A 14,832-nucleotide genomic window follows, 5' to 3' on the forward strand; every position below is an offset into this window, starting at 1 on the left:
AACCTTTACAGTTGTTTTTATTTTCTCTCTTAATTTATTTCAACTATACCAAACACCTCTCTCATGATATCTAGTTTGAAAGTTAGAATGGGAAATGTTGTTATATGTTAAATACAAATCAATTTTCTGGCCTCAAGACTTGTACATTACCCAGGCAATACAGGGTAGCACAGCTAGTATATATACATGTATATGTAACAAAACCTACCAGGAAATCACTGAACCGCCAGTATTGCTATAACAATGATGCTCGCCGAGGTATCTCACTGGTCCAGAGTATGAGACAGATTTATTTATTCTGTCAGTAAAACTTTTTCAGCGAAATTAAATTCTGTCGAGACCAGGGGTTCCCAACCAAGGAGGAATTTTGAATATACAAGGGGGAAACAGAGAGGTGTCTAATTTGATAAATTTTCAATTTATGTCCTGCAGTGCCGTGTGAGTATGGGTTTCATCATTTAACATTTTGGTTTCATCTATAACACTAGTTGCTAATAATGAGCTACTAGTCAGAACCCAGATATATGTGAACACATCCATCCAGATTTTGATTGAATAATAAGTTAACATAGTCATAAACCAATTCACTGCCATGCCAAAGGTCATGTATTGTCGTATGTTGTGTGGATGCTGCATAAAAATTTCATATTATGTTGTTACATGTTTAAATATGTACAATAAAACGGGATTATAATTTGTAGCGGTTGTTTTTAGTCATGTGAGTTAAAAGTACGGAGGGGGAATCAAATTTATGAAAAGGCATAAGGGGGGAACTGAATGAAAAAGGTTGGGAACCCCTGGTCAAGACAATCAACAACATGCTGCAGTAGTAATGGCATGCTTATGTCATGTGGTGACAATGCTTGGTAGTGTTCTCATGTTCTAGTAGAGAAACACACTGCCAGGACTAGTTTTTTTAAGCTACCTTGGGTAGTCCCAACACTTATCAAGGGCTTCTTCTGGAACTGTCAGATTAACCCGAAGGGATGCATTTTGCAACACACCCAGTCTGACAGAGCCAGGTAGCCATTTCACTTGCCCAATGTGCAAATGACAGAGGCGGATCTTTAACATGCTCACGTTGTCAGTGTGGTACACGGGGTCTCCAAGTTATGGTCTCGATCCGAAAAACCCAGCAATTTAGGGTTGAAAGCTTGCTGAGAGCTTTTTGTCAGATCGGCATTAAGCAGGGCCCGTACCACCAAACCAAAATACTGCAGGAAAATAGTTAAAATTGGTGAAACAAAAGATTCAAAAATCAAGCGTCATTTTTCTAATTGTTTTCAAAAGCAATAAACAAGGAAGTGGTTGCAGGCTAGTTGGTGCACAAATTGCATGATTTCATTATTTTCCTCTCCAGTCAGAAACTTATGCGATGGTATCAGTAACTCCTTTGTGTCTTTGTTAACAGAGATGCCAGCAAAGAGTTTTTTAGGAATGTGAATCAAAAAGCAAATCACAAGGCAGAATGACTAGCACATCTTTCTCCAGAAGAGGGTACCCACGGCAGATGAGGTACCCACGACAGATGAGGTACCCATGGCAGATGAGGTACCCACGGCAGATGAGGTACCCACCGCAGATGAGGTGCCCACAGCAGATGAGGTACCCACCGCAGATGAGGTACCCACAGCAGATGAGGTACCCGCCGCAGATGAGGTACCCACAGCAGATGAGGTACCCACGGCAGATGAGGTACCCACGGCAGATGAGGTACCCACGGCAGATGAGGTACCCACAGCAGATGAGGTACCCACCGCAGATGAGGTACCCACAGCAGATGAGGTACCCATCGCAGATGAGGTACCCACGGCAGATGAGGTACCCACGGCAGATGAGGTACCCACGGCAGATGAGGTACCCACAGCAGATGAGGTGCCCACAGCAGATGAGGTACCCACCGCAGATGAGGTACCCACGGCAGATGAGGTACCCGCCGCAGATGAGGTACCCACAGCAGATGAGGTACCCACGGCAGATGAGGTACCCACGGCAGATGAGGTACCCACGGCAGATGAGGTACCCACAGCAGATGAGGTACCCACCGCAGATGAGGTACCCACAGCAGATGAGGTACCCATCGCAGATGAGGTACCCACGGCAGATGAGGTACCCACGGCAGATGAGGTACCCACGGCAGATGAGGTACCCACAGCAGATGAGGTATCCACGGCAGATGAGGTACCAACAGGAATGAAGACACTACTACACTGCACAACCAGAACCATCATGTTTGCAATGATCGCTACTCAATACTGTTATAATAGAAAATTGTTTTTGAAAAAAACTTATGCTACTCAGAAACCAACTGTATGGGTTTTTAGATATCCTTTGGTTAAAAAGCATGAAAGCAGCAGAAATCTGGAATTTTTATAAAATAAATTTTTCATATAGCATGTAAAGGTGATATATCGCTTAGTAGACAGAGCAATGCAGAACTACCCTGAACAACTAACATTTGTCTTGATGCCTATAGTATTTGAAACCGTTCCGAAGATTTGGGCTCTAGCATCATCATATGGTCAAGGGTGAAGGTAAGTGGCGGCCTGGCAAGTGCCCACAGAGCACTGCAAAATAGCCCAAATTTCTTCGCTTTTCAGAGTAATGTATTTAATGAACAAGAAAAATTTATCTATGTCTTATAAATTCAAATCTTGCCTATTCAACTTAGTAGGCATTTCTTAAACTCATTACTTAGAATGAAGAATCAATAATTAAGTATCAACAAGAAAAATCGTACAAGAATCAACCATGAAGATGATTGTATTTGTTGTCCAAGTGAAGATTCTTTATAACTAGTCATAACCAATCAACAAGTCCAAATAAAAAAACATCATGACGTTCTGTATATATAGGCCTACTCACTCACGAACCCACAAAAAACCACATTTTGATCGGATAATGGAAGAGATAAGGCACGAAAAATGACAAACATCATGAAGGGTTTTGTTTTTTATATGTTTTTGCGGTACAAAAACCTTACACTTTTTATAAAATGACCTTCCAATAATATATTGTTTTCATATATTCTAAATATGTTTGCTTTTTATTGTTTTGAGCCATTTTGATCATCCAAAACAAGAAAGTGCAATGAAAACGAATAGGGAAGGGCTGGCCTAGACCATTTACCAGAGATTTTTGAACGCATTGGCTCCTACATCCCGCGTTCCTCTATGAACTTGTTCCTCTATAATGCCAGTTGAAGTCAATGTTAGAATTGAACGTAGGCGTAAATACAGCTATTGTTCAGCATGCGCTCGATGCGAGGTCCTTCCGATAGAAACCAATAGAAATCTACAGCAAACTTTAAGAATTCTTAATGCAAGCTAAAATCAATGGAGAGGAATTTCAGTTCAAAATCAATACTTTCTACCCAATAAAATGCTATCGTGTTTGGTACTCTTCGGACAAAAAGGAAACAGCTTGTTTGTACAGCTATTTCCTTCGGTTTCTTGTTTGTTCACTCGTGCGCATAAGCCAGCGAAAGTGTGCTCAAGAAGCTGAGGGGGGCCAGATGTTCCATTGATCCTATTAATGCGAGGGATGCTGAATTTGCATGACAACACAAAGTTCATCCCTGTAGGCAAGCCGTGAAACAGACAAATGGAAATTTCCTCTTTTCCTTTTGGATGACAAAGCATGGCAAGGCATTAGGATGCTGGCATTAGACTTGAAACAAGAAGATTAACACCAACCATCCTTATTATATGGTGTTAAGTTTTATGTTTGAGTCATCCATACGATGAACACGACAAAAACCTGCAAGTCAATCAAATTTTGTCATTTGCAAATTTTTATCGAATGTTTCATGCTTGCCAAAGATGGAAAGATTGCAGAAGATAGAATGCTATGCAAGCTATTCCATTTTAAACATTTTCCTAACTTCAGTCTTTCCTATTTTGAAAATGAGCTGATAAACGTGACAGGAGTGTGCCGCTATGACCTATGGTGGCGCACCTATTCCTTATCTTTTTTAACAAAGCACCCGCGTTACTCCGCAACATGCAAATTCAATTGCATGTAAAATTCCAAATTTGCATCGTTAGCACAATGCAAACACGTGATAGGTAGATTAATGTGTGCTAGTGAGTGCACTATTTGAGAAAAAATAGAAAGTTTATTAAATGCTTATGGAGTGAGCTGGCCATTTTGGCACCCTCCGTGTGGGAACCATTGCTCTTCGGTATGAACGGCAGTTTTATCGATCCTACTTATGTTTTACATTCATAATAAAGTTTAAAAAATGAACCTCCAGAAGCAATTTTTTTATAAAAATGACGATGCTGATATCATGATAGAAAACCAGTTAAGGCAGATCAACCCGCAATACTTCAATACTTTACACCATTGAAGTGATGCAAATGAACATAATATCGATATAAAGCTGGGACAAGCCTCAATTTGATGAAATTTTATGTCTTTGTAGACCAACTGAGTTTAGAGATGTGTATTGCATGTGTGAGATCTTTCTTGGAAAGCTCAAATTCATGCAAAAGTGTGATTATCACATCTATAGTTGCAGAATAGACAGAATACAGAATACAGAGTAGAATGACAGAATAGAGATGCGTAACACTGCAATTTGACCGTGGTGGCCGATATCAATTACGAGACAGACAGCCACACGACTCATGTCATCATTTTGGTATGTATCTTTTCTGAGCATTTTAACCACGATCAGATCACGTTTTGTCGATTTTAATCTTTAAACATCCTGGCAGTGAGATGACCTCAAACAAAAAACAGTCACAAATGATAGGAAAATACTGATACTTTCACATAAAAATCTACCACAATTTTGTATAAGTTCATTTTTAACAATGCTAATGACTTCGTGTCATTCATGTGGCTCTCTTGAACTTTAACGGTGGCCTGCTAATAGGTATAATCACAGAGAGTTCTGCTAGCTGCTAGCCAGACAGCCTACCTGTCAAACGTACCTAACCAAACAAAAGCTAATCTTTCCTTCAATACTTCTTATAGAGCAACGACATTGGTTGAAGCGTAGGTTGATTATTGACCAATGAATTTACTTTGCTGTCGTCAATGGAATCGAACAATTTATGTGTGCTTACGCATTGGGGGATACACGATGGGGTGTATCACCCAGATTCCAATCCCTCACACTTATGGGAGTTTTCAGAAGTTTTTGCCAAGGCTGGGCTGTTAGTAGATAAAGGAGTAGGTTCTGTACAGCCATTGGTTGAGATAAATAATTAATGTTTGTAGGATAGCAGAACGCTTGGTTCACAACAAACATATTCTGCATTTGCTAAAAATGTTTTAATAGATTCATTCATAGATCGTCCTTTCAAACCATAAAGTAATTTGTTTTTTACATAGTGTCGACAGTAGCATATAGACGATAGCTCTATGCTTATACATTTGCATACCCATTTGACGATAAACCTTTTTCAATGTTTTATCTTCTAGTAAAATCGAATGCATCCAAGACAAGGTTGAAGTCATTAGAACCAAACAATATTTCATTTAATAGATGTCAGCAAAGCTGTAACAACATCTTCGGAAGGTTTTAAAATTGAAAAATTGTGCTCATCTGCAAGATAACGAAGCTATTCAAATGCAAATTATAAAAAACGATTTAAATATTATCCTGCAGCGGTTATTAAAGGGAGTCTAAGCATCGAACACCTTTGCATTTGCACCAGCATCCATGCAGAATGGCATCCTAGCTAGGCACCCATTTCGTATATAATGACAGGAAATAGCTTGTCAAACAAAAATCGACAGCATTATGCATAGCTGTCAATGGAGTGCGTGACAGCAACTAGTGCTAATGACTGACCAATTGCAGTTCAATGCTGTTGTTATCCTTAATCTCATGCTCCCATAGGATTCGTAACACAGCGTTCTGCTATAGCAGAATCTTGCATTACAGTGAAATATTGGCAGTGTAATCACAGTGACTGTTTCCATGACGAGGATGATACAGATTTGGAGTTGTGCACACGTTGAGTTACCACGCAATAAGTGTTCAAATGGATATTTGCATGTTGCAGATTAACACCGCGCTTCGTTAATAAAAATACTTATTCCTATGCTAGAGGTCCTAGTGGCGTATTCGATATGGCGCATTCGGAATGACTTTAATCAAAATGAGAACGACTGAAGTGTGAAAAATGATTAAAATGGAATAGCTTGTGCAGCATTTTCTAGCGCATCATTCGCAAGTGTTGTCTCCATCTTTTGCAATCATGAAACATTTGATAAATAGTTGTGCGTAACAAAACTCGCGTGACTTGCAGATATTTGCTGTTTCCGTCTTGCGAATGATTCGCGGACGCTAATTGCGCGGAACATGGAAACAGTGATTGTAAGTCTGATACCACAAATCTAAGTAACTTATTGGAATCTCTTTTGAAAGTATGCTACTAGCTAAATTGCTACCGTTTTAGTTTATATGATGTCCAATCCGACACACCTAAGCAAGTGTCTTGAAAACAAGCATCAACTGTAAAACAAGATGGATTAATTTGCATGTCTGTCAGCATCTCCCTAGCTAAGTTACTGAATTTTACTCACTACCACTAGATATCACTCCTACTATATTTGGAGAACACGCCTACTGCAAGATCCAAAGTTCATTACAGTCGCTAACTACCAGCGCATTTTGATGGATGATGACAAATAGGTCTGGAATTATCATCATGGCAAACGGGTGAGAACAAAATGATGTAGAGCTCTTTTGCATTTTAATCACTGCAAATAGGAAGCAAAGTGATGAGGTTAATGAATAAAAGGCATCCAGGGTTTAATTGTCGAACTAAAAGTATAAGAATAGTGAACAAAGATATTATATTTTTAGTCATTATGTTTAGAGCACTTTTAAGAAAAGAGAAAACACCTGGCTGTTTTAATTAAATTTAGACAAAGCAAGCTCTGTAAAGGGTATCATACGAATGCCAGCAAAGGTTTCTGCAGCCACATACAAAAACTGTTATGGTGAGATCTTTGACATCTCATGAGAAAGAAAGAAGCTTAGAGCATAACGAAGCTAGGAGGGGTAAGAAAAAAACAATAGGTAAGGTCCTCAAAAAGGTAAGGGGTTCCTCAAAAGCCCTCTCTTTGAGGGACCTCGAAGAAAGCCGAGACAATGAGAGAAAAAGGCAGCGTAGTAGAGAAGCTGAGGATTTAAGAGGAAGAATGGAAAATGAATAGAATAGAAAAAACGGTTATCAGAAAGAGGACTGGGAATCAAAGACTCCAAAATGTTAAAATTGGAAACAGGAGTGCGATAGAGGGGAACTAAGATGAAGAAATTGAAGACTTGAAGATATTCATGGAGGCCAAAAATGGAAGGAGTGAGGGAATGAAGGAAACAAAGAAAAAGGATTATCAAGGACCCAAAGGCAGTCAAAGGGAATGGAATGAGGAGGAAGAAAGGGAATAACCCAGAAAAGAGGAGAATCGAAGATCCAATGGCAGTCAAGGCGACTGAAATCAGGAGAAAGGAGAAGGAAGAACAAACGAACAGTACACAGACAACTAATTAGAGACTGGGCCTTCGTCCCCAGCTAGGCAGCAAATGGCTATGGATAGAGCAGCTTGCTAATTGACTCTGAAAATTGGCAGCCCTGGTGATTGCTCAAACCCAACCAAATTAATTAGCTTTCAAAATATGGCCTCCTTGCCATCATGTTGTTCACACCTCACCTATTGATAGAGCAGCAACAGAGGCAGCAGCAGCGTATCTCCTGCTAATCGCATCATAAATACGCCAACTATTGTTTGTGAATATTAATTGCTTTTGTGTATCGATATAAACAGACTCAATTGTCTCCCAGCTTTTGTTGGGATGAAAAACAGTTCTAATTAAGAGATTGTTAGACTTCGAATTAGCTAGCTGTATTTGGTGTTCAGAACATCTATATATAACACCAGGCGTGTCTGGTTTTAAACAACAATGAAATGTTTCAGCCGATGTCCACGGCTAAACTGGGTAATTTTTGGAAAGATGCGTATTTTTTAAGATCTTTAGCTTTGAGGTTTTCCAGTCATATTAGCAAATTATTTTAACCAAATGCATTACATCTCATTCCATGAATTGGGGGAAATCAAAATAATTATTGTAATAGCATATGTATGAAAGTTACAAGCATGGATTGCAGAGATCAAATATTGTTCACTTCTTGCCTGTAAAACCATGTCAAGGTTGACAGCATAAATTGTTGACTTTCTGTAATATTTTGTCAGTGTCATCGTTTATCAAAATACTTCATTTCTTAAAATATCGTTCTACGCGTTCACAAATTGTCTGCTTATTGATTGCTATGGGATGCGACAGCTATTTCGTGGTACAATTAGTCGCTCTTTCAAAGCTGACTTTCTTCCACAAGCTGTTTCGTATATTACAAACTGTATCACAACAGTTGTACCAAACCAACTCCTAGTGGCCTTCACTGGAACAATGTTAGTCCACAGCTATTTCCTACTGTATTGACATTTTGTCAATCATGTGTGTGTCATGGACAGCGCAGAGGCGTTCTCGACATCTTAACACACGGCAAGAGGGTGTGCTGCCAGCGTCCAAATTTCATTTTCAACTAATCATGATAACACAGGAGATTACATAAGAAACTAGCCTGACAAGAAATATCAACAGAACAGCAGGTAGATCAGATATAAGCATCGCTTGGGGCTACCAGGTGTGCAGATGCAACACCAATTGAAAACTTGAGAGTTAAATATTAGCATACAGCATTGTTCAATTTACAGTATATCACCAATAGAAGAAAGCCGATCTCCATAAATTTTGAGCTAGATTTAATTTCTGAGTGTGGGAAATGGACCTTCTTCGTGTTTGATGCTTTCAAGTGTCAATATTTGGCCTACAGCAGTCCTGTAGAAACCTGCTACCACTTGCTAACTTGTCCAGGTTCATGGAGCTAAAAGCTTTCAACATGAGTGTCAAAGCAGAGACAACTGACACTTGTAGTCTGCAATGATGTGTCAGATGTGAAGAAGTAGTCATATTATGTCATCATTTTCTTGTCAATGAAACAAATCCCAGCTGAATAAGCTAAGAATGTAAACATAAATTTGCAACAAGCTTTTCACTTCTACACGATCTGCTGTTGGCATTTGGCTAACCCCAAAGGCGCCAGGAAAGAGAGAACTGCGCCAGCGTGATGAGTTGAGATGTGGATTATTCCTAATTAGTAGGTGTTCTAATCACAGACTCAGCACCACAAAATTGCCGAGAATATAAAAACTAGGTGATGCTTGGCAACTTGGCATAGTTGCTAAAGGGTTACTGCAATCTAGCAAAGCTCTGGTTATAGCGGTACAAGAGACCTGCCATAATACTAAGTGGCAGCCACATTAATCATGGATCCACTGAGTATGAGCTCAAACAACTGAAGCAATAGACGGAAGTTACAAAATTGTGAATCAGAGTGGTACAGAGTTGGGTTAGTCACATATTAAGATAGTTGGAAATCCCTTTTTACTATGTCACAAAAGATTAGGTTGCTAAGTTTACAAGTACTACCAAAACTAGTCGAAATGCTACACAACAAACATACGATGGCATTCACGTTATTGCAAACTTACCTTTCCTCTAAGGCTTAGAGTGGCTGTAGTTGGCTGTTAGACTACTGGAAGGAATCTACAGTAGAATTAGAAGCACTCTTTCCATAATTAGTAAGTATTCCTAGTAGACTACAAGCTCCGTTTTGATGCGTTTGCGATGGCTGCTTTTGATCAACAAATTCTGGCAAATGGTATTCTAATTTTCTAGTTTATGACGAACAAAATCAATGAAGTGCGCAATGCCTAGCGTCCTTGCTGCACTGCATACGATGCACCATCTGATAGTTGAAGGGGAAGCCACATGTTATTGTTTACATAGTGAGTGCTACAAGGCGGCACGCGCGGCCAATCAATGACTAGCTCTAAAATGGGAGAAAGCAACTTTTACAAACCAAAGTCTCGTCTGTGAATCGGGAAAGGCAGCGTAGTGTTTGGCAGGAGTTGCGCTCTCCATATTTTATAAAGTCAAAACCTACGTATTTTATTTACAAAACTAAGGTCCTTGAATCGCAAGCATGACATACAATATGATCTTTGTGTTTTTTTCTTTTAAATTGTGCAGACAAGTTTTCTGTAAACAAATTGTACCATTGTTTATAGTTTACTGAATAGTTTGCAATAATTATTATAAATTATGCTACCAATGTTATCATACCATTAAGTCGGACTTTCATATATCCATCAAGTTTGTGGCACATGGCATAAAGTTTTGCATGAAATAACAAAAAATTATGTAAATAAAAATGTATGAGCCACCTTTTCAGCAACGCTACCGTACGCTTTGTTCAATTAGTGACCAAGATTGCCTTTCACAATTCCAACACTTATCACTGACAATGCAATAACACAACAAGTAGTAAGCAAGTAAAATCTGTAAAAACTATTAAACTTGTTGCTTTTTGAGAAAAGCATCGTGCACGACAGGCCCGTATTCCCTGGGGCGGCTGACCAGCTGAGCCACCTCAACTTTTTAGGAATTTTTGGCGGCTAAGTACAGTCAAACTAGGACAACTCGCCCTCGGATAAAATGTAAAATTTTATCACGAACACTGGGTTAACTCGAACGGATTTGTTTGGTCCGTTCTCACGCAATGATAAATTGCTTTAGATAACTCGACCTCAACAGCATTAACTCGAACAGTTATTTGCCCAACGGCTACGGGAACGTGTTTATCGCTGTAGAGTATCGCTTTATTCCAAGCCATATAGATAAACGTCAACTTTTAATAGTTCTTGGGCGTCATTCTTATCATCATCAGCAAAATATTCTTGTTAACGACTTTTATAAAGGTTTGCAAAAGGTCAAGTTTTAACAAACATCTGCTTGGCAATAGCCCCACGAAAGTGTAAGAAACCTTAGGATGAACTTAAAATAAAATCGGCAAAATTGATATTTGTTGAAACGCTCAAAAGAAAAAGATGTATTTTTTCTGAGCTTTTCAACTGCGGTCAAGTTTAGCATATTTTTATCTGAAAACATCCTGGCAGTCACATCACCTAAAACAAACAAGTCTCTAATAATAGAAAAAATGTTTATACTTTCCGATAAAAAATTTTAAAACTTCACATGAGATGCCGGGTTGAGGCCCTACATAAAAGAAACTGTTGAGGGGGGCTGACCACCGCACCTCCAAACCCCCAACCAGATGCTCCTAACTAGTCGCCTAACATTAGCCGCCCCAACTTGCTTAGCAGCCCCAACTTGCAACCAGGGAACACAGGCCTGGCGCACGAGATAAACGAGAGTAGTTTTATATTTGTGTCCCATGATATTACCTCAATGTAACCGCAACATATGCGTTGATTGAGTAAGAGTATGAGAAGCAGATGTTACCACGAGCTACACTTTTCAGCTCGTCTCAAAAATGTCAACTCTATGAACTTCCAATCTTATGATAATCTTAAAATTGTTTTAGAAGATATGCAAAAAATGACTAGTTGACGGTTAACCGATGTTATAATTTGACAGACTTTAGGTACAGATCTCACTAAGATGATCTCAGTAGCTGCAAGAGCTTGCTAAAACATAAAATCCAATTTAATAATAATGAGTAAAACGTGTCAAGGTTTGAGCAGTAGCCACATTGTGGTGAGTTGACACTTATTATGTAGGTCAAGAAGCGCCCATAGGTAACACAGGTTTGTCAAACATATATTAGTACAAAAGTAGCTTGAGCTCTCGCTTCTAGATTCAGTGTTTTGAAGTTTCAAACTTGATTTAAACTGTACGAACTGGTGTGACTGGAAAAATGCATGTGCTAGTCGGAACTACGTGGTACTAGTTCTTACTAGTTTGTGCTGGTTAGTACTAACTAGTACTAGTTAGTACTAGTTAGTACTAACTAATGCGAACTATTTAGTACTAACAAGTACTAACTAGTACTAGTTAGTACTAACTAATGCGAACTATTTAGTACTAACTAGTACTAACTAGTACTAGTTAGTACTAGTTAGTACTAACTAATGTGAACTATTTAGTACTAACTAGTACTAGTTAGTACTAGTTAGTACTAACTAATGCGAACTATTTAGTACTAACTAGTACTAACTAGTACTAACTAGTACTTGTTAGTACTAACTAGTACTAACTACTACATGTATCCTTTTCTAGTCGCATTGGACGGTTTGAAAACGGAGTTTGAGTACATGGGTGAAAATTACAAGCATAGATTACAAAGCTCAAAAATGGTGCAATTTTTATCTTTTTAATTTTATCATTTTCAAAACAATTTATTGCTTAAAAATATCTTCTCAAGTGTTCGCAGGTCATGCGTCATATTTATTGCTTTCATGGTTAAGGTTACTTTTAGCACAGGAAGGAAACATTGAGTATCGACGGAGGCACAAATGGGCAGACGGAAGAGTGACGTTGCTGACCTTATGGATGAGCAAAATTCTATGCAGACAAACAGTCACTGTCGTTGAATAAACTCTATCGACTTTGGTAAAAGGTAAAGTTGCAATATTAGTGAATTAACTAGTACTAGCCAGTTGTTGTTAGTACGGACTAGTTAGTAGTGATTTGGAATGCCTTTGTTGTTTTTTTAACTAGGAACTATCCTCCAGCTGCTCTAATGAGACTGTGTCGACATAACTTCCCTGTATACTCTAAATTAGGCAATTGACAAGAGAGACCTATTCTTGTCGTTGTCGTCGCAGCTTTTGAATAAAGGTGAGTTTGAAGAAGGCTGAGTGAGAAGGCCTTCCAATTTACATTTAATTGTAACGAAAATGAAAAGCAGTTCTGAGAAACAATAAAAAGTGTAACATTATATTTTATTTAAATGAGAGTACTGCATAATGATATGCTTCAATAGCGTAGTGTTAAGTCTTTCCACGTATTAAAGCCAGCTGCCATAGAATGCAATGACATTGCTTTTTTTAATTCAGCCTAATTTTAATAATAGAATTGCTATGATTATAAAGTTGAATTCAACTCACTCTAGCAAATAGCTAATAATTAAAAAAGCTCAAATTCTGGTTTTTAATCCTCAAAAGAGTAACTTTATCATTTTTGGCAACTGGTGCTTACTTTCTCTTCACATTTGTTTCCCACTTCTATGCTTTTATTGTAGACCAAGTGTCAATGTTTATGTCTGAAAAGCTGGATGTAACTTAATGCCAGTCCGCTATGTAAGGCTACTTGTGATAAACGAGGCTAAACAAATTTGTTATTCTGCAGCAATAGATATAGACAAAAAAGTCATCAAATAAAATGTGATAATTGTTGGGAAACATTTTCCGAAAAAATTAGTGAGTTATTTTTGGAGCTCGAAAATGGCAGGAAAGCTGGTTTGCTGACCTTTACTACAAGGCGCCAGATTGAGAGAGATCTGCGCCAGTGTGATAAGTAGGTTATTCTTAATTAGTAATGTGTTCTAGTTATGGACTATGCAACACCAACAAATATTGCCAAGAATATAGAAACTGAGTGATGTTTGGCAACTTTCCATGGTTGACAAGTGCTGGCAGATGGGACCCAGTAACAAGTTCAGCTGATTACCAGCCTGTGTTGGTCAATGTCTAAAGCTTAGCTTGCAATGACATCGTCTATTAGCCCTAGGCAACTATGAGGCACAGGCATTGTGCAGAGATGCTGGCTGGGAATCCTGCTGGTTGACAACACAGTCTAATTTTTAGATGGGCTCATGCATTTTCAGTTTAGTCCATCAACACTCTTCAGTGTACAAACTGCAAGGAGACCTAATTTTTCTTTCTAGCCACACCAGAGCAGCAGTTTTTAAAATTGCTTTCGGTTTTTTTACATACAATGTACATCACTCCAAGTATAGGTCATTGAAGTATTCACAAACTTGGAGTTATCTTCTTGGAGTTATCTTCTTGGAGTTATCTCCTTTATTCAGATCTAATTCTTTCGGCTAGTTTCATCAAACCATCCCTCCTTAAAGATTGACTTGTAACAAAAATTACATTACATTGATTTGGTATCAAAAGGTTCACCATATTTTACTCTGCTGTGTTGTATGTGCAAAATATGTGGAAATGTGGTTAAAAGCTCTTAAAAGCTCAAACTTGAACAGTTAAAAAAATGGCTGTAGGGTGGAATCCCTTATTTTGATGACATACTCAACTCGACGTGATTATTGTCTTGACACGTGATATTATCACGTGAAATACAAGGCCAATAAAAGGCTCAATATAAAACGTCTGTCTCGTAGCACTCGTTTATGACAAACACTTCAGGTTCTACCAAAAAGCCCGTATCAAATATAGATGCTGGCTACTTTACAGTTTCATTTCAGCTTGGTCTAATCATCCTGTCATAATCTGATCATGTGATTCATATTTTCTGCCAAATGGCGCAAACAATTTTTGCAACATTTTCGATCATCACAAGTGACTAACAGACTCCTCATGTTTATCAAAAGATGATATGCCTCCCTTTGAGCCAAGGTTAAAAAATTAAACCAATTTTTGGGCTAAGTTTTGAGATATCAGTGCTCAAAGAGACTGCATTACAATGATAATGAAATAGACGGGTGAGGACAATTATAGACGTGATATTATAGAATGCGTGAAGTATATTTGTGAAAATACTTTGATGAATGATGTTGCATGAAAGTGTAACCAGAAGCCATCGTGTTCAGCTACGTCACATTTAAGCCGTTTTGAGAGGGATTCCAACCTACGACGTTTCCGTGATGGCTGCGATTTACTTTTCATTTTCGAGCTTTTAAGAGCTTGTAATCACATTTCCACATATTTGGCACCTATAACACAACAGAGTAAAACATGGTGAATCTTTTGATACCAAATAAC

At 38.4% G+C, this 14,832-nt stretch overlaps 2 protein-coding genes across 5 annotated transcripts in view; one reads left to right on the forward strand and one right to left on the reverse strand.

Annotated features, from left to right (window-relative positions):
* LOC137408250 (neuron navigator 3-like) overlaps window positions 1-9,721 on the reverse strand; it is a 146,983-nt gene extending 137,262 nt beyond the window's left edge. For all 4 annotated transcript variants that reach the window (XM_068094688.1, XM_068094685.1, XM_068094687.1 and 1 more), the window contains exon 1: window positions 9,574-9,721. The gene's annotated coding sequence lies outside the window, so the exon portion shown is untranslated. The remainder of the gene's footprint in view (window positions 1-9,573) is intronic.
* On the forward strand, window positions 1,540-3,688 carry LOC137407824 (uncharacterized). The gene is made up of 2 exons (XM_068094204.1): window positions 1,540-2,181; window positions 3,584-3,688. Exons 1-2 carry the CDS (start codon window positions 1,540-1,542, stop codon window positions 3,686-3,688), a joined length of 747 nt encoding a protein of 248 aa, XP_067950305.1.
* Window positions 9,722-14,832: the final 5,111 nt, after the last annotated feature.

This window comes from Watersipora subatra, chromosome 11 (genome assembly GCF_963576615.1).
Source record: "Watersipora subatra chromosome 11, tzWatSuba1.1, whole genome shotgun sequence".
NCBI lineage: Eukaryota > Metazoa > Bryozoa > Gymnolaemata > Cheilostomatida > Watersiporidae > Watersipora > Watersipora subatra.